The 18,584-nt window shown below is 46.9% G+C and overlaps 1 protein-coding gene across 19 annotated transcripts in view; it reads right to left on the reverse strand.

Moving 5' to 3' along the window:
- Positions 1-10,790: 10,790 nt before the first annotated feature.
- Positions 10,791-18,584, reverse strand: part of DOCK10 (dedicator of cytokinesis 10) — a 145,353-nt gene continuing 137,559 nt past the window's right edge. For 9 of the 19 annotated variants that reach the window (XM_038145324.1, XM_038145323.1, XM_038145329.1 and 6 more), the window contains 5 exons: positions 15,891-16,081; positions 15,141-15,241; positions 14,667-14,805; positions 12,680-12,755; positions 10,791-11,540 (listed from right to left, as the gene is read on the reverse strand). In XM_038145324.1, the coding sequence (XP_038001252.1) occupies positions 11,473-11,540; positions 12,680-12,755; positions 14,667-14,805; positions 15,141-15,241; positions 15,891-16,081 (575 nt within the window). In that variant the 3' untranslated portion in view covers positions 10,791-11,472. The remainder of the gene's footprint in view (positions 11,541-12,679; positions 12,756-14,666; positions 14,806-15,140; positions 15,242-15,890; positions 16,082-18,584) is intronic. The other 10 variants (XM_038145332.1, XM_038145314.1, XM_038145318.1 and 7 more) reach the window with 2 other exon arrangements.

Here is an 18,584-nt window from a genome sequence, read left to right on the forward strand (position 1 = left end):
CCAGGAGTGTAACGAGAGACAGACCAGGCACCATTCTGCATCAGCAAGAGAAACACAATCCCCCTGCATTTCTCTCATCACCTAGTCCCTGAAGCCATCTTTCTTCTGGCAGTAAGATGCAAAAACCTGTGGAGCAGTCTTCCCACTCACCAAATCCTAGTTCAAAATACAGAGCTGAGAATGCCAGAAAGTCAACAGGGAAATAATTTAACACACCTTCTGCTTTGAGGTCCTTCACTTCCCAGTGACTCAGGAATAACTGAGAGAGGAAAAAAACCTCATTTAATCTGTGTGCATTTTCCCGCTCTCCTGCTGGAGGCTGTGGGAAGAAAGGAAAACTGTTGTGAGATGCTTCAAACATGAGATGACTCAGTCTTTGTTTTTCCAGAGGTGTCAGAAGGGCTGTGGGTCTATGGGGAGGTGCTGCTGGCCAGCATCAGCCCTGCTGTCACCTCCTGGGAACCTCTCCAGAGGGCACTGCATGGTTCAGGCTGCAGGCAGAGAGGTGAAACAAACGCGAGTTCTCAGGCTGCAGATGAAGCCCACAGCACCCATGCATTTTTCTTGGTCTTGGACCCAGGCTTAAATAACAGTGTAGGTGCCCCTGTGCTGGGGATGACATGTAGGGAGCATTATGGGTCTATTTCTCCAGCAAGCAGATCAGGCACTAAGCAGTGACAGAACCCATGTGCAATTATAATATTGCTGCTGACCCTGCAGCTGGCAGGTTTGGCTGGGCAGGGGACACTTACCAGCTCAGCAATTAGCTTACCCCAGCTGCAGCTGCAGACATCTCATGCCTTGCCTGCTGCTTCTCTGGAACCAGACTGGAGCAGGCACAGACCTTTTGATGCACCAGAAACGTCTGAGGAAATGACTTTTGTCTTGTAACCTTGTACAGCTGCCCTGCTGAAAGGGGCCAGATGACTCGGGGGTTTCAGACAATGAAAGCCTGGCAAAGCTGCCTTTGCCACTGCGCTGACCAGTGTGTTCCCTGGAAGGAGAAAGAGCTCCATGCACCCAACCTTGTTTTTTGTAAATTCAGTGGGGTCCAGGACGTGTGCTTACCCTGCCAGCTCCTGGATGCTGCTGCTCTGCGTGCCACAGAGGGAAGCATGCTGGGTGCCTCTTAGCCATGGCACACTTGCAGGCTGCAGATTTTGGTGAGTGCATCTTCAGTGTGCCTGCCTGAGCCTACTGCAGACACCTATAACTGTGTGGGTTTTGCTATAAAACACCTCAGCTTTAACAGAAGGGGCAATTCCTCACAGCTGAGATGCTTTAGCAGGTTGTCCTTGGTAGGATATGGACCCAGGTAGAATTGTTTTCACCCTCAGACATATCCAAAGCTCTCTGCTAGGAGCCCCATAGCAATATCTCTGTGTGGCTGCTGGTGGATGCGCTCTGTCTCAGTGGACTGTACAAACTGCATACCAAATCATACTGCAGCAGAAAGCACAGAAACCTTGTGGAGCATCTTCATCCAAAGCACGGGGAGCTCAGCTCTTTGTTCTGCCCCTGCCCAGCAGCGTGGCATGCAGCAGCTGTGTGTGCACGGTGGTGCGTGCATGCCTGCTGCAGGGGCTCCCTGGGGAAAGGCTGCACTGAGAGCTGGGAAGGGACAGTGTGAAAACTGTCCCCAGCAGGAAACAGCACCTGCACAGCCAGCACCACGGCTGAACAGTTTTTGTAGCTGTCTCACTTGCAAAATCCCTCTTGAGGTAAGTGAGATAAAAATCAAAAAGGACTCATCGCTACTCTAGTACAATGATTTTTTTAGCTTACCACAACATTTTGTCCTGGAAAATCCATCAGCAGCTGGTGTGTGGATGTTTTCTGTGAAATGCTGCAGCTGGAGGTGTGTCCTGCCTCCCAGTGGCACAGGAGTCCCGGTGCAAAAAGACAGAGCCTCCCTTTTCTGGGGCTAAACCCGACCAACAGAGCACAAGTATTGGCATTGCATCTCCAGCCTTGCTGGAGAGGATGGGGGAGAAGCACAGCAGCCCACCTGCCCCAACAGGAAATCCTGGGGAATAGAACAGCTCACAGGGCCATCATCCCAGCAGCAAACCTGAAGCCCAGATCTCTGTCGGGGCCAGAGTCTCTGAGAAAGTTTGCTGTTAATCAGCCTTGAATGTCAGCAGCACTGGATATATGCATCCTATAAAACATTACCAGGCCAAAGTGTAACAGCAACTCTGTTTGGGGTCAATGCCAAGCCTTCCAATTCTCACTGTGCAAGAACACGGCCGTGCCCTGAGTCCTTGCTTGATTTCTGACATGTTTTATGCTTCACTGTGGTGCAAAAGAGCCCAATTCTCTTCTGAATTTGGCTATACCACTTAAGGAGGTAAAAAAGAATATTTTGATAGATTTAAAAATTAACAAGAAGATTTTTGAGTGTGTGTGCTGATTCTGTTTTGCTGACACACTTCTGATAATTTTTCCTCCTGAAAGGAATTTTTACATCTGAAAGGACTGGGTGGGTTTAATGTACAAATTTGATCCTATATTTGCCTTCTCTCAGTGGCTTCTCCTTTTAAATGGTAAAGTAAGAGGTAAACAGTAAATTTAAGAAGAAAACTTATATTTTTTCCCAATTTTCATTTCTCCCCTTTCATTCTTCTCAAAGTTGAGACATTTAGATGCTTATGCCTTTAAATTATCCCTATGCTTTACTTGGTCTAACCCATTGCCTGAGGCTCAGCAGCAGGTTTAAGATTGATGCTCCACTTGAATTTATTTTCTTCTGAGCACTCAAATAACAGCTTGAATGCAGTGGGACATGCAAGTCTGCAAGGCCCTTCCTCACCTGAGCCCAGCCTGCTGGCAGCCACATCAGTGTCCCCACAGGTGCTGCTCTGCCAGGCCAGGTCACATTTTGCTTTGGATGCATTTCACCTGCAAATGTGCATCCATGTAAAGAAATGCATCCTTCTTGTGAGAAAAGGATTTGACAAAGTAGATTTTGCAGCAGAAATTAGAAATGTTCTGATACTTGGACAAATGGCCCAGTCTCTCAAGTTTGCTGGTCATCTCTGTGTTCAAAGCAGTTTCCTGGCCCTGCACTCCCTGGGGAGGGTGCTGCTCCCAGCCTGTGTTCACCCCCAAAAGGTCCATCCCTGCAGGGCCACTGCTCCTTCCTGCGGCCAGTCTGGGCTCCTCTCCAGAGCTGAGCTGCCACAGTGAAGGCAGGCAGGTACAGGAGCTTGTAGCAATGCCTGCAGCAGCGCCTCAGGCTTTCACCTGGGCAATCAGCTAATTATTCACTGACCAGATTCATTACAGGGCTGTTTGGAGCACCCCCAGTTTTAGCTGTGGGGGTACCTCCCCTCCTCTTAGCTGGCACCACTCTATAGCCTAACAGAGGAACCTGGAGGCCCATTTTGGTACATTCTCACAGGTACAAATGCCAAAAAATACCCCTTCTTATTCTGAAAAGTGTGGCTTTTGGGTCTTACCTATTGCACGGCTGAAACCTGCTATTCCTAAGCCCCTTCTGAAGGACAAGGGGGAGACCAAAAAATGCATTTGCTTACTTTTAACAAAAGATACAATATTTATATAATCTTTACCTTTTTAACAGGCCCATAAGAAAGGGGCACTGAGATCTGCAGAACCCATGTGATGCTGGAGTGTCAGCTGTCACCCACTGTGTTTGGCTAAATAAAATCCGTAATGGAATTGAAACGAAAACAACATATAGCTCACGTTTTGTGTGCAGCTGTTGGGACACCCGTGCGGGAGGGTGCCATTGCAGCCGTGCCAGCAGGCAGGTGTCCCCCAGAAACACACAGCCCAGCCAGGCCCGGTTTCAGGTGTGTGGAAGGGCTGAGGCTGTGCCTGTGCAGGCGGAGCTCTGCGGGAGCTCAGAGCGGCCCGAGGCAGGCACGGCGCTCCTGTCCCAGCAGCACATCCCTCCTGTCCCAGCAGCACAGCCCCTGTCCCAGCAGCACATCCCTCCTGTCCCAGCAGCACATCCCTCCTGTCCCAGCAGCACAGCCCCTGTCCCAGCAGCACATCCCTCCTGTCCCAGCAGCACAGCCCTCCTGTCCCAGCAGCACATCCCCTGCCCCAGCAGCACATCCCTCCTGTCCCAGCAGCACAGCCCTCCTGTCCCAGCAGCACAGCCCTCCTGTCCCAGCAGCACAGCCCTCCTGTCCCAGCAGCACACCCCCTGTCCCAGCAGCACAGCCCCTGTCCCAGCAGCACATCCCTCCTGTCCCAGCAGCACAGCCCCTGTCCCAGCAGCACATCCCTCCTGTCCCAGCAGCACAGCCCTCCTGTCCCAGCAGCACATCCCCTGCCCCAGCAGCACATCCCTCCTGTCCCAGCAGCACATCCCCATCCCAGCAGCACATCCCCTGCCCCAGCAGCACAGCCCTCCTGTCCCAGCAGCACATCCCTCCTGTCCCAGCAGCACATCCCTCCTGTCCCAGCAGCACAGCCCCTGTCCCAGCAGCACATCCCTCCTGTCCCAGCAGCACAGCCCCTGTCCCAGCAGCACATCCCTCCTGTCCCAGCAGCACAGCCCTCCTGTCCCAGCAGCACAGCCCTCCTGTCCCAGCAGCACAGCCCTCCTGTCCCAGCAGCACATCCCCATCCCAGCAGCACATCCCCTGCCCCAGCAGCACATCCCTCCTGTCCCAGCAGCACATCCCCATCCCAGCAGCACATCCCCTGCCCCAGCAGCACATCCCCTGCCCCAGCAGCACATCCCTCCTGTCCCAGCAGCACATCCCCGTCCCAGCAGCACATCCCCGTCCCAGCAGCACATCCCCTGTCCCAGCAGCACAGCCCCTGCCCCAGGAGCACAGCCCCGTCCCAGCAGCACATCCCCTGTCCCAGCAGCACATCCCCTGCCCCAGGAGCACAGCCCCTGCCCCAGGAGCACAGCCCCGTCCCAGCAGCACATCCCTGCCCGGGCCGAGCCAGCCCCGCTGGCCCCGAGCGCCCCCGCGAGCAGCCGGCACATGTCACCCGCGGGCGGAGCGCTTTTCGGAGCGCTCCCGGCAGAGGGACAGCTGCAGGGGCTCGGCAGGACCAGCCCAGGAGGGAGCTACGGGTCTGCAGGGATGCTCTGTCCTGGACATGGAAGTGCTCCAGCTGAGTGGGATGGGGACCCGGGACAGAGGGACACGGGACAGGGGGACAGGGGCTGCCTTCGGGCACGGACACGAGCAGCAGCGCTCGGGGGAAAGGCAGGGCAGGGCAGGGCCCGTGGGATCGCCCCAGCCTCGCGTGTAGCCGGGCGTGAGCGGGCAAACCCGGGCGCTCGCTCGGCTTGAACGAGACCTCGCCTTCCTCATGACTAATTAAACTAATTAAACGCTGCCTCTCAGCCACGGCCGAGCGGGGACTCGCTCATAGCCTGGACAGTGAGGCAGTTGTGGGGAGTGAGCTCCACAACCTCCTAGAAACACGATGGCAAAAATCAATTATATGTGTAAAGCATTCTCGGGTTTCAACATCCCATTAGGTAATGATGACACAAAGTTATCTGATCAGTCTGTTAAAAGGTAATTGTTTAACTTATTAATGTCTGCTATGCATCCTTTTCCTTTTGCAAGGACCATTGGCCTGACTGTGCCTTAACTCCCACATGTATGCAGAAAATCCCACATGCACTATATTAAAGCTTTGATTTTGAACATTCAAAGTTCCTGAGAGGGGTCTGAATTCCAGCAGGGGATGCTCAACACTTTTGAAAAACCAGGCTTAACCTGAAAATGTGAAATAGAAACACTGAGATACATCAGTCACACCTGAAAACCTCGGCTATAGTTTTGGACTGGGCTGGCAAGAAGTTTGGCCACAGAAACATTTCAAACTTCTAAGAAGGCACTTCAGGTGCCGTGTTGAATTTCCAAGGCTCTGTCCCTTTAAATGGATCCTCAAGTTAGTGTGGAATAATCAGAATTAGTCTCTTTTATGCCAGCACCCTGCAAGCACAACATATGCTGCAGAGTACAAACCCATGCCTCATGCAAGAGAATCTTTGTGCTCAGCTGGAGATTTTCATAATGAGGAGCTCGCAACTGGGGCCAAAGTTACCTGCACAGAGCTTGCAATAGCTTTCAAATTAAAAAAGCCCTCACTCATGGGAGAGAGCATCACAGTTACAGAGCACAAAACACGTCCCAAAATTATTATGATTATTAATAATAATAATTTCTTACTCTGCTTTCTTTTCTCAAGCAAAACAACCCAGATAAAATGTGAGCATATTTGAAACCCTGCAGCTATAAGGTATCTCACCACAGGCAATCTGTGCAATGACATCTAAATCAGAGCTTCAGGCAACATCACATGGCATTTGCAGGTCACAAAAACTATCACAGCATAAGTAACACCCTCACTGTCCTAACAAAAAGTGAGTGACTACAGCTAACTAAAGCAGCACGTGGGGAGCACAGCCTAAAAAGCACACCAAAAATGCAGCTTCTGTAAGATGAGGCGTAGTTCGTAGGAAAAAAGGAAACTGCTGCTATTCAGATATAAGATGCTCTAGTGAGTTATGAAAAACCTCAGCCTGGACAGGGATGTCAGTAATTACAATTAATGTCAGTAATTACAATTGCACTTTTGCATTACAGAGAATTTTCTAAAAAATACCTGTACATTGTCAACTCAATGAAACATTACAAACCATGCACATATCTCATGTAGGCTGTGACTCCCAGATTAAAGGGCACTCCTTACTCTGACTCCCACCTGACTGTGCCTCAGAGATGCTCTCGAAGGCATGGGACATGCCCAGGGCTGATCCCAAAGCTCTGTTGGGTACAGCTTCCCTGAGGGACAGCAGCTCCTCCTCCCGCAGTGCCATCAGCCAGAACTGTTTGGGTGCCAGTGTTTTTGCATCTTGAGGCTATAGTGAGAAATACACACACCACTTACTGACTAGGAGGCTCTCCCAGATGACCTCTTTACCATCCTCCTTAAAACCACTCAATACTCTCTTGGCCTGATAATCTTCATGCTGTGGCAGCTTTCCCCTAACACTGCTGGTTTCACTGTACTTTTACTTTTTCCCATCTCCAAGTGCTCCAACACATGCCTGGAAGGCAGGAAAGTTACATGATATTTTCCATAGCTAATATTTCACCAAGGAACTGTGCTGGATTTTTTTCTTGAAAAGAATAATAATGTTCTCATTTCCTCCCCCAGCTGCCCAGCAAGCTGATGGCTGCCCAGAGCTGCTCTCTGTGGACTGCGAACAAAAACAGGCTGGAAGGGCCCGTGCAGGGAGAGCTGTGGGCACCCAGGCTGGGGTCTGCGTGCTCTGCCACTGGCCCTGAGCCCACCCTGGGCTGTCAGGAATGGCTCAGCCCCAGCACAGCCAGAGGGACCGGCCTCATTTGGAACAAACTCTGCGTGTCCCTGATTTAAGTAATTTTGAAACAAAAGCATCAAGTTGGCATTTGCCAAAATTTCCCCTGCTTTTCCCAACTAAAATTGGTTATTCTGTTCAGTTTTAATTAGCAAATAATTTCAGTTGTGTTTCCCCAGTAGGAAGGGTTCTGTGTTTGAAGTACAGGAGAGGTCAGCCCAGAAGGAGGCAGTGGAGCAGAGCTGTGTGAATGCCACTGCACAGGGCTTGGAGCGAGGCAGGGCATTACAATCCTGAGTCCCTGTGATCCAGTGTTTTTCTACAGTTTTGAATGCTTTCCTTTAAATCCCATTTCTTTGTTCTCATTTGATATTTGATTTAAACATCCTTTGATTTTAACTGCTTAGGTTCAGAGCTCACTTCATGGTTTTAATTCATAGTGACTGTGAACACTGATTATTTTTGTGATAATCTAAATATTAAGAGAAAAATCTTCTGTGTGCATACCAAACTTGTTAAAAATTGGTAAACACATTCAAGTCCATAGCAGATATCCTTGACAGATCATCTTGAAGATTAATTGCCCCGTGTTACTTACAGCTGAAATATTGAGTAGACAGTTACCAGTTTTAAAAATGTTCAAACTTATGTAAAAGGTACCTGCAGCCTGGAGCTTCTCAGCACATATAGGACAGACATTCTCATGCTGAGATGAAAAAAGCCACATTTAAAGTTACGTATGCATGCAATTTCACTTCCCAGATCCAGGTCCATGGATGGCCAGCATAGGGGCAGTGAGTCTGGAGTATGAATAGTATAGATCATCTCCTTCCATTTCTCATTTGGATATTATCCAAAAATAAAATAAAAAAAAATCCTTTTCAGATCAATATTACATTGCCAAGATAACATCCCTCTAGTGAATGTTAAGATATAATTACCCTGTAAGGAATGATTCCTATTAAACATTTAATACACCTCCCTCTAATTGAAATTTAAGCCTTTGGTTGTGGTTGGGTGTCACTAAAGATGTGATTAAACATAAAATATGTATAACACTTAACTCCTTTTGGGATGTTGAGATAGCTTCCACTAAGTAACAAACATGAATAATTTCTTTTGCACTCTGTAAAGTTTTTAAAGAAGCTCAGTTTGAGTCTGGCTTGCACAGATCTCCTTCCTTGGATGAAAGGGAATCTGTCACCAGCTTCGCCTACAGCACCGGGGGATGAGCCTCCTCCAGCTGGAGGAAAAGGTGTAAGAATAGATTGTGAAATAATTTACTGGAGAAACCCTCAGCTCCAAGAACAGCCAACCATGATCTTATGGCTGCCCTAGACAAAAGGAGTCTCAAAGGGGAGTTTTTGGTAGGAAAAAGGAAATGGTGCAGACCTCATGTAATGCTACGAGTTTAAAAAGCAGCAGTTGTGTGATGAGCCTTTTGCTACAGCATCAGACAGGGTGAGCGTGAGATTCAGTGCTACACATCTCACTTCTGCAGTTTGGGATGCTGAATTTTATCATGGGAAAGGGCCAAACCCCATCCTTGTAATCATCCTACAGCCTCACATGCCTCCTGCATTTCTTTCATTCTCTCCCCTTAAACATGAGCCCATCCATGGTTTAATGCTTTGTTTTCTCCCCCTGCTGCAGCCTCGGTTCAAAGCTAATGTTTGTGCTAATTGCTTTCACCCTACTATGTTTAAAGTGTGTGAACACAGCAGGGGAGGGAAGAGCCATCTGGAGCAAGGACCCAGCTACACTCAAGCCTGAGCATCTCCAACACCAGCAACAAGGCAAGCCCAGAATATGGGCTGCTTCTCAAGTCCCAGAGGGGGCTGTAGAGCTGCTTAAAATTAACCAAATCCCACAGCCCTTGGATTTACTCATGAGACTAATTTTGTGTGCAAGCTATTGGGAAAACAGTCCAGGGGTTTCCTTACCTCTGCTTTACAGATCACAGTTTGGCTTCAGCCCAGCCTGCAATGCTCCCTCAGTGCAAACCATGCTTCTGCAATCCAGTTATTCCCAGAGATGGCCACCAACAGATGTAGTTGCTCATTTCATGTGAACATTAACTAGAAACAGTCTGTCTCCAAATCACCTTGATGGCTTCTGAAGTACCCATCCACACATCATCATAAACCCAAAATGAGTCCAGTGAGACCAACAAACCAAGGGACAAGAGGACTGGGTGCCCACTCACCTCTCCATACAGCACAGTCCTGCTTCCACCACTGATGACAATATATACACTATATATGGGTTCCTCCCATAGATAGATAGATATATATATAAACAGCAGGTTTCTGTATATATATACAGCATAAAGCAAGTTACAATTTGGGCCAGCCATCATTCCTTTCAGCACACCACTGTTTGTGCAGAGCGCGGTGTCCAGAGAGCAGAGCCGGGCCTGTCGGGGTGAGGATGAGGAGGGCTCAGCTCCTGCTCAGCTGAGTGCTTGCTGCTGCTGTGCAGTGCCCTTCTCCTTTCCTTGGGCTCTTTCCAAGCCCCAGGTGAGGGTCACGCTGTGGCTGCACTGAGGCTGGAGGAGGGCCATCCCAAACCAAGGTGTGCCCGTCCCAACCACTGCCCTCCTTCCCCCAGCAGGCAAGGACACTGGGCGGGTTTCCAAACCTTAGCCAAGAATTCTGGAAAACTCCTGATCTGCTGAGTGAGATGGCAGCAGGTGCTGGCAGGAGCTGCAAGCAGGTGGAGGCTGGGTCATGGCACCTCTACCTTGCACACAGTGAATTCAGAGCCCAAACTTGACTCTGGCCTGCAGGGGCAGGCTACAACTCCAGCTGAGATGCACCAGCTGTGAACTTGGGGTGTTATGAGAAGACACAGGAGGGCAGAATGAGGCAAAACACCGTAAAATTCCTCCTGGTATCCCCAGGTAGAAAGACATAGTGCTGGCATCTGCCCTGAACAAACCTGTGGAGGCCTCAGGGCAATCACCAGAGTTTCTCCAGGGGAAATGAGCTAAACAGAAAAAAAAAAAAAAACAGCTTAGCAGAATTGTAGGGACTCTGTGCACTGGAAAGAATTCTAACACAGGTACTATGAGCAGGGACTGCTGCAAGCAGGGGTTTTCTGTGAATGAACATGGAGTGTGGGAACTCCCAAGAGCTGGCACAATCACTCCACCTTATCCCCACATGATGCAGAAATGGAAACAAACATCTCATAAAGGCACATGGACTCCCAATGTGCCCTGGGCAAAATCTGTGACTATGAGCTTCAAAGGAAAATCTGAGTTTTCTTGGCCTGAAGCAGGATGTACACCAAGCTTGCTTCCAGGGTGACTTCAGTCTGGAGCCATGGAGAGAACCCAAAGCCATGTTCTGCAGATGTCATAAGTGTCTCTATCAGCTTCCACAACATGACAGACAGTTGGGATGATCCTGATCTCCACCACTCTGGAGAGTGCTGTCACAGGAATGAACCAATGCACAGAGCTTCAAAGAGAAAATTTTATGGACGCTTTTATACACATACACAAATATTTTAATATAATGGTAACTGAAATGTTATCCATATTCTTAGTACTGTCATAATTAACTAAAAAGATATTTTTTAAAATTTTGTAAAAATGACATATTTTACACATCTTCTATTTACAATTGCAATATGCTTAAATGTTATAAAACATCCACTCTGACCTTTAAAATATATGTATACTAGGACTTAGTATTAGATATATTATAATTTATAGCAAACTTAGGGTTTGCCGTGTACCTATCTATTCAATGGGAATTTTGTAATCAGCCTGGCTTAATAAAGGCTGCTCAAAACCAAAACTTGACAACAAAAAAGAAAAAGAAAAAAAGAGAGGGAATGTGCAAATATTGGGGCAGGCAAAAAAATAAAAAAAATTCTCAAGCTTGCATTTTTTAAAATAACATCGTGAAGACTTCCAATAAATTAAAAACTTAACCCTCAAATCCTTTTCCTGGTATCGTCCATCAACTTAATTTTCAGTACTATTAATCTAAAAGGAAAAAATACCCTCAACAACAAAGGAGAAACCCCCACCCCAGACAGCAGATCTTCCCGAGGCCGTGTGCTCCCCACGCTGCAGTCAGGCATCAGGGTTTGCTGGAGGGGCTGCTGCTGGCACAGAGGAGCTGGCTCTATGGATGACTCGTGAGTACGTGCGCTCCATCCCTGCATGTTTTGCTGAGTCCTCCTTGTAGGCAATCTTTTCAGGAAAAGAAAAAAAGCAACAGTGAGAGAGATCTGACTTATTTGGTGTCTGAAGGGTCTGTTGTCTAACCAAGGGTTTCCCATTTTTTAATTGTTACACAATGATGCCAAGGATATGACAGAGGAAAAGGACCTTTCTCTGGTAAATGGAGGCTGCAGGGGCAGGGATGGCATCCTCTGAGTCAGGGGTAAAATGGGGCTGGGCTGACTTCTGCCAAGCTCCATGGGGCTCCCTGAACTGCACCACTCTCACACAGGTCCCCTACGCTTTGCAAACTCCTGGGCACCCACATCAGCACCTCCTGACCGTGGCACAGACAGGCCCAGCTGTGCCCACGCTGTCATTTGGGGATGCAGCAGCCCCACAGAGCTGCCCAGGCCGGGCAGCAGGGCTGGGACCAAGTGCCAGGCTGAGCCTGTGGGCAGAGCTGCAGTTGAGCAGCAGTGGCAAAAGCTCTGCCCTGTCCTAAAGAAGGAAGATCTTTTTCCTGAAGAAGCTCTTCTAACCTTGGTAAATGCTCTTTTTCCCTACTTCTATAAAAGCAGACTGAAAGCCTGTCTTCCTCCATGGGTGCTTTGTTGAAGCATTCAGAGCAGAGACAGGGTGATCCCCACTGGTCACACAGCACCAGCACTGGAAAAGAAACCTCTCCCCTTGACAAAGCTCCAGGGGGAACCCTACACCATCAACCCCCAGCTGTCCTTGGCCAGGGCTGCAGGGCAGCCACACCTCAGGTGTCACCCGGGCAGGCATGAGCAGGGACAGCTCCAGCAGCTCAGGCAGCTCTGGGCAGGAGCTGCTCTCACACCGTGGGCTGCAGGAAGGGCACTGGGACTTGGGCACGCCCTGGCAGCCACTTTTGCTGCTATTGGCACTTCTTTTGCATCAGGGAGCTCTTGTCGAGCTGCCTCATTGGCCTCCCCAAAGTTCACAACTAGGATCCTAAAGAACAGGCCTCTCAAGACTGCTCATGGACAACACATCACACATACAGCTTAGATCTTTTTTTAAACTCCCTGAGAAGGGAGTCATTAGAGATGAAATGAAACAAACATACCCAGCAGAAAAACCAGCAAGTGAGGGAAGTATATGACATTAAAAGAAAAAAATAGATGTAAGAAAAATGAACATACCACTTTTGGCTATAGTATTGAGGGAAATGTTAGACAGGGAAGAAGAGAAGCTGTATAAGCAAGGACCATGACAGAGCTGTCAGAAAAGAAAAACAAAAAAGAGAAAAACAAAAAAGAGAAAAACATATGGTGATGAAAAAGTCACTGTCAGTAGGTGAGAAACAAAGCTCTCTTGAATACAACAATGGGAAAGATGGCAAATTGTACTGGTGTAAAGCACAGAGCACAGATGCAAGAGAGCCTCAAGCTTTCCAACTGTGAAATAAATATTTCAGCCACAGTTTATGGCATGTGATTTCTCTGAGGAAATACTCTGCTCAGAAGCAGGGAGTTCATGAGTTCACTGCAAGTGGAGCAGAGTTTTCTCAAAAGCCCCCACTGCCCACAAAATGAGGCTGTCGCTTTTTAGGCTTCCCCAAAGGATTGCAAGTGGGAGACTGTTTTAGGGTGGACTTTAAAATTCAGACGATTTTGGTAAAAGAGATGACAATTTTGACTTTTGTTGGATGAGCTCTTTACACATTAGCACTGGTTTGTACAAGTAATTTTGTGTTATTTCGTACGAAGAAAACTCAGAGCTCATGGATATAAATACAGGTATGAGCATTCAACAGAACTCTGCAAATGTTTTATGAATGCTGAAGCTCGTGGGCTGCTCATGCCTCATTTGAGCTGACCATCCATTTTCCATTCTTATGGGAAACAGTGGTTCACACAAGATAAATGGTGCTGCCTATGCACGCTGAGTGATGGCCAAAATAACTTCCATGTGAGATGCATGAATATTGATTAACAAATAACACCCCTAACTCTTACATACTTAACAAAACAGTGATAAATACTAGTTAGGATAAAATCACTGGAAGGCTTGAGGTTCACAAATCTTTATACACCTGAAGAGGAGAGGAGCTCAACTCCCAGACCTGCAGCCACCCCTGAGCTCGACCCCATCCAGCAGGCACCAGGCCTCCAAGCAATTAGGAGCTTTACAACCAAGGAAAAACTCACTCAATTCCACACTAAGTACAACAATGGGCAAAAAATTCAGGTCAGTCCTTATTCTACTCATTTGTGAAGATGAATAATACAGCATGGGGTAATGGAGAGCCATTTAGGCACTTCTGTGAGGTGCTACCACTGATACCAGTGGTTAAACCAAGGTACTCTACACCAACAGTGCTTTTGGATGCTACAGGCACCTGGAAATGCAGCACAGCTGCTAGAGAGGAACTATTTATCACATGCAATCTAAGGTAGCCTGCCCATAAACATGCAGAGATATAATTAAACATGGTTTAATTAGCACTTCAGTATGCAAATCGCTCAATATTTAATTGAAACTGAAAATATTAAAAAAAAACTCTGCCTGGACAGAGCAGTAGAATAGCTGCAAGTGTGCACTGGAGTCCAATTCAGAATTTTGGGATGCAATTCATATAATCTATATATGCATGCTCGTCCTTCTGAAGCTGCTAAAATGCATGGCATCTATCCTGACAGTGTACTCAAGTATAAAAAAAAAATTGAAAAAGAACTTTCTCTGAAAGCTGAATATAAATAGACACAATAAAGATACCTCCTGTGGTTATAAGCTACATCTTAATAGCAATTTACTGTCCTAATTAAATACATCACAGCTATAGGACAAAGCATGCAAAGCATAAAGTTTAGACTAGTTTAGACTATTTTTCTATGCCTCTAAACCCCAGTCAGCATTTAGCCTCACAAACATTCAGCTTTTCCATATGTAGCAAGGCAGACAGAAAACAGACCTTTGTTGATCAGATATAGAATATACTTCTATTACAAAAAAAACAGAGAGGAAGAAACAAAAGCCAAAACCACAAAGAAAAATAAACTGTTTTCTGTCACTACTGCATTGCAAGGTTTTACTTCTAGTATTTTGCTCTACAGCTTCACTTTTCACTAGAAGACACAATTAGCCACCCTCATGGAGCCCAACCAGCACCAAAATAGATGTTCTGACCTGTTCATTCATAACTACAGAGAGCTCGCTGAGCATATCCTTGTAATGAGACTTCATCTCTCCCTGATACTCAAACTGGTCCTCCTTAATGAGGCGCTCGTTGACATCCAGGGCATGGCCACAGGCTTCAGCAAATTGCCTGCAAGCACCGAAACACAAAAACAATGACACAGCTTTTGTAGTAATGAAAAAACCTATCTATACACACACAGTGCTGCATCTCTTCTCCCCCTTGCAAACTGCACCTCATGAGAAGTGAATTTCAGAACTCATTCCCAGATCAAAAGGATGTATTCCACTCGGGTAGCCCAGAACTCCAGTAAATGTTTCTCAGGAATGACTTGTCAGATAGGGTAAATGCAGATGTAAATGAGGCTGGTTCAAATCAGCATGATTTTGTGTCTTGCCTGCCTGTGCCATGCAGAGTGTCCTATATGTTATGTGACGGGTGAAAAGCCTAAAATTAATGTTTACCTGAAGATTTCCTTCAGAAGTTTAACTTGATTATCAGGATATCTCTTAGCATTTGACTCTTCAAGAAAAGCTCGAGCATAGGCCATTGGTCCAGCATTTACCTGGGTGAGAAATACACAGCTTAGGAACAGAGAACAAGCCATACATTGTTGTCTCTCTTGCTCTCCAGGGCTTGGAGACTGGCCTCAGGCAAGCTAGGCTGTGAGAAGAACATCCCCTCAGTCCTTTTGTCAGCAGGATGGAAGGTAAAGAGTTTTATTGAGGAAACAGGAGCCGCTCAACCTTGTACAAGCTGCAGATCTGTGCTGGCTTTCCAAGTCCCCAGCCAGCTGAGCACCCAGACACGTTTGTTTGTACACATTTCCACGTGAGCACCAGGAATACATGTGCCTGTCACAATCCCAACTTTCCTAAATAGGGAATGACAAAGCCAATCCAAGCAAAACTCCCTTTAAAGAATCCACCTGCTTGTGGTGGGCCATATTCTCAAGTGATATGCGACAGTCTTGTTGGAAAGGTCTTAGCTGTCATTTAGAGTAGACTTGAATTAAATAATTAGCATATAAAACCAGCAGTCATCATGCCAGTGGAAAACTTTCCATTCCTTAAAGTGTTTAGAGTGGGATCTAACAGCTCTATAATATAAGATATGCCAAAGACAAAGACAAAATCTGGAATTATGAAAATCAGAATAAAAATGTAGGTAGATGCATTGAAAACAAGAGAAAAAAGGCAGCAAATTGACATTACCTTGACACTGACACTTCCTTGGAGCTTGAGCTGCAGTCGGATCATGTCCACTTCCTCCATTGTGCAAAGCTGATTGAGCTCTGAGACCTTCTTGGACATCTCATCAATGGCCACTTCAATGGGGTTCAGCTCTGTGCTGGTTTGGCTTATGACCTGAATCCTCTTCTTCACGTAGGGAAACAAGTGACTGGCTACTCAAGAGAGAGAAATGGCTCAGAGAACTCGCCCAACAAGAGAGTATTCAGGAAAGCAGAACAATTAAGTCAAAGTATTAACTTTTGACTTTGTCAATCTCTTTACTAATCCATTAAAATTAAGTTTTAATCACTGCATGAGTAGAAGTGACACAGCAGGCCCGAATTGAATTTGATGTACCTGTCTCTGGAAGAGCATTTCCTTTTGAACTCATCAGTGTTTGATACCAAGCTCTGCCCCATGCAGGTGGCAAAAAACTCTCAGTGCTCAGATTTTAGAATCCGCAAATTTCTTCTGCTGTGTTAAGGCACCAAATTTTAAGTCCACACTGAATTTCAGACAGCTCAAACCCTCACATCAAACACATTTCATGTTAGAGCCAGGAGCCCCTAGCTTAGCTGAGTTGGGAATCATTCACTGTGCTAGTGTTGGCTGGGAAAGAGTTAATTATCCTCACAGTAGCTGGTACATGGCTGTGCTCTGGATTTGTGCTGGAAACAGCACTGATGGCACAGGGATGTTTTGGTTATTGATGTTGTGATGCTTACACAGCATCAAGGCCTTTTCTGCTCCTCGCCCCCCACACCAGAGAGGAGGCTGGGGATGCACAAGGATTTGGAAGGGGACACAGCCAGGACACCTGACCCCAACTGACCCAATGGGCTTTTCCACACCATATGGTGCCATGCTCAGCATATAGAGCTGGGGGAAGGAGGAGGAAAGGGGAGGGAACATTCAGTGGTGTTTGTCTTCCCAAGACACTGTTACATGTGCTGGAGCCCTGATTCCTTGGAGTTACCTTTACCTGCCTTCCCAGGAAAGCAGCAAATGAACCCCTGCAGTGAATCATTACTTTGCTTGTTGTTTGTACAGCTTTTGCTTTACCTGTTAAACTGTCTTTATCTCAACCTATGAGTTTTTTCACATTTACACTTCTGATTTTCCCCATCCCACCAGAGGACAGTCAGTGAGTGAGCTGCTGCATGGGGCTTAGGTGCCAGCTGAGGCTAAACCAGGACACTCACCTGCAGATGAACCTACTATTAAAACATCACCCTTAAAGGAGTGAAGAGGTACTTTTAACATTCAACCTAAATACTGCCAAGGGAGCTGACAGAGGAATTATTCACCTTTAAAACTCTATACTTCTAGCCTTTGATGGATCTCAGGGAGTTTGGCAAAGGCACTGTTATGGTGCACTAAGTCTGATCTGAGCTAACACTTTTCTGATTGCCCTACATGCTTTGGAAGGTCTCCCAAACTCCATGCACATCCTTCTCCAATAAGCATCTGCTTCCAGTCAGCTCAGACCTAAATAAGCTCCAGTTTACAGTGTGTCTGTCTCATTGGTGAGCAGGAAACCCAGGACCAGAGCTGGAAGCATGAGCCAGGCATGGCAGAGAGCCAGTGAGCCAGGACTGCAGCCACGCTGCACTCGCCCTCGGCCCAGCAGGCTCTGCAGCAGATGCAGCGCAGGTGCCACTCCAGCCCCCCAGGCACAATGGACTTCACCACTCCTCCAGCCATAGCAGAAGCCTTGCTTCTCAGACTGAAAGTGCTGAAGTTTACACAGGAAGCAAATGAAAACTCATGACTTTATCAAAGAGGAGTGAAAAAAAAAAGAAAAAAAAAAGAGAAGAAAAGAATGTTTCCTTTAGTGAAAAGCACTGAGGTGAGGTAGGTGCCAAAGGAAAAAGCAGGGGAGAAGAGGAGTCATCAAATTCCCACCTAATGCCAAAGATGGAGCAGGGCCAAGAGTGGTGGGAGCTGATGACAGCATGTAACAACCCAGGGAAAATTTTCTGCCAGAAGAACAGCCCTCTCTGTTTTTGCCAGACAGACCATAACAGCTGCACTTTCAAGTCAGTGAAACTACCTGCCTCACTACAGATCTCAAAACACCTATTGCTGCCCAAGCACTTAAAAAAACCACTCACAAGCTATTCCTCCTTTCTTCTCCTTGCAAGCAAAGCTGTGTCATGTAACAAGACACCCTCAGACATCAGTGCCTCTTTTCTAGCTTGCCAGAACAAAACTTTTAGGTGACTATGCTTGCACTGTAAGTAGTTTTTTTCACTTTGTCCTTTGGGGGAAGCAGATGCACTGAAGTTGGTAAGGAACTGGATTTTCTGTCACCTGGGAGCCTTTGCTGCAAACATCAGCCTCTCTGCCCATGGCTGCTCATGAGAACGCCTCCATCTCAGACAGTTCCTCATACATCAAAATTCAGACACGTCAAGTTTCAGTAGTAGTCTCACAAAGGAGGCTTTTTAAAAGAGAGATTTCAATCACGATAAGGAGCAAAAAATTTCCGTTTAATATGACTCATTAAGAGAAGACATATCTAGTGCTCCTGACATTCCTGCCTTAAAACACTGATTGAAGTCTTACATCTAGCTTAAAAAAAATTCTCTGTAATGTATCTTACTCCCATTTTGAACAAAAATTTCTATCTGCAAGTTTTGCTCTTAGCAGAACAGACATCCTACTTGGCTTTTT

Source organism: Motacilla alba, chromosome 9, assembly GCF_015832195.1.
Source record: "Motacilla alba alba isolate MOTALB_02 chromosome 9, Motacilla_alba_V1.0_pri, whole genome shotgun sequence".
Classification (NCBI taxonomy): Eukaryota; Metazoa; Chordata; class Aves; order Passeriformes; family Motacillidae; genus Motacilla; species Motacilla alba.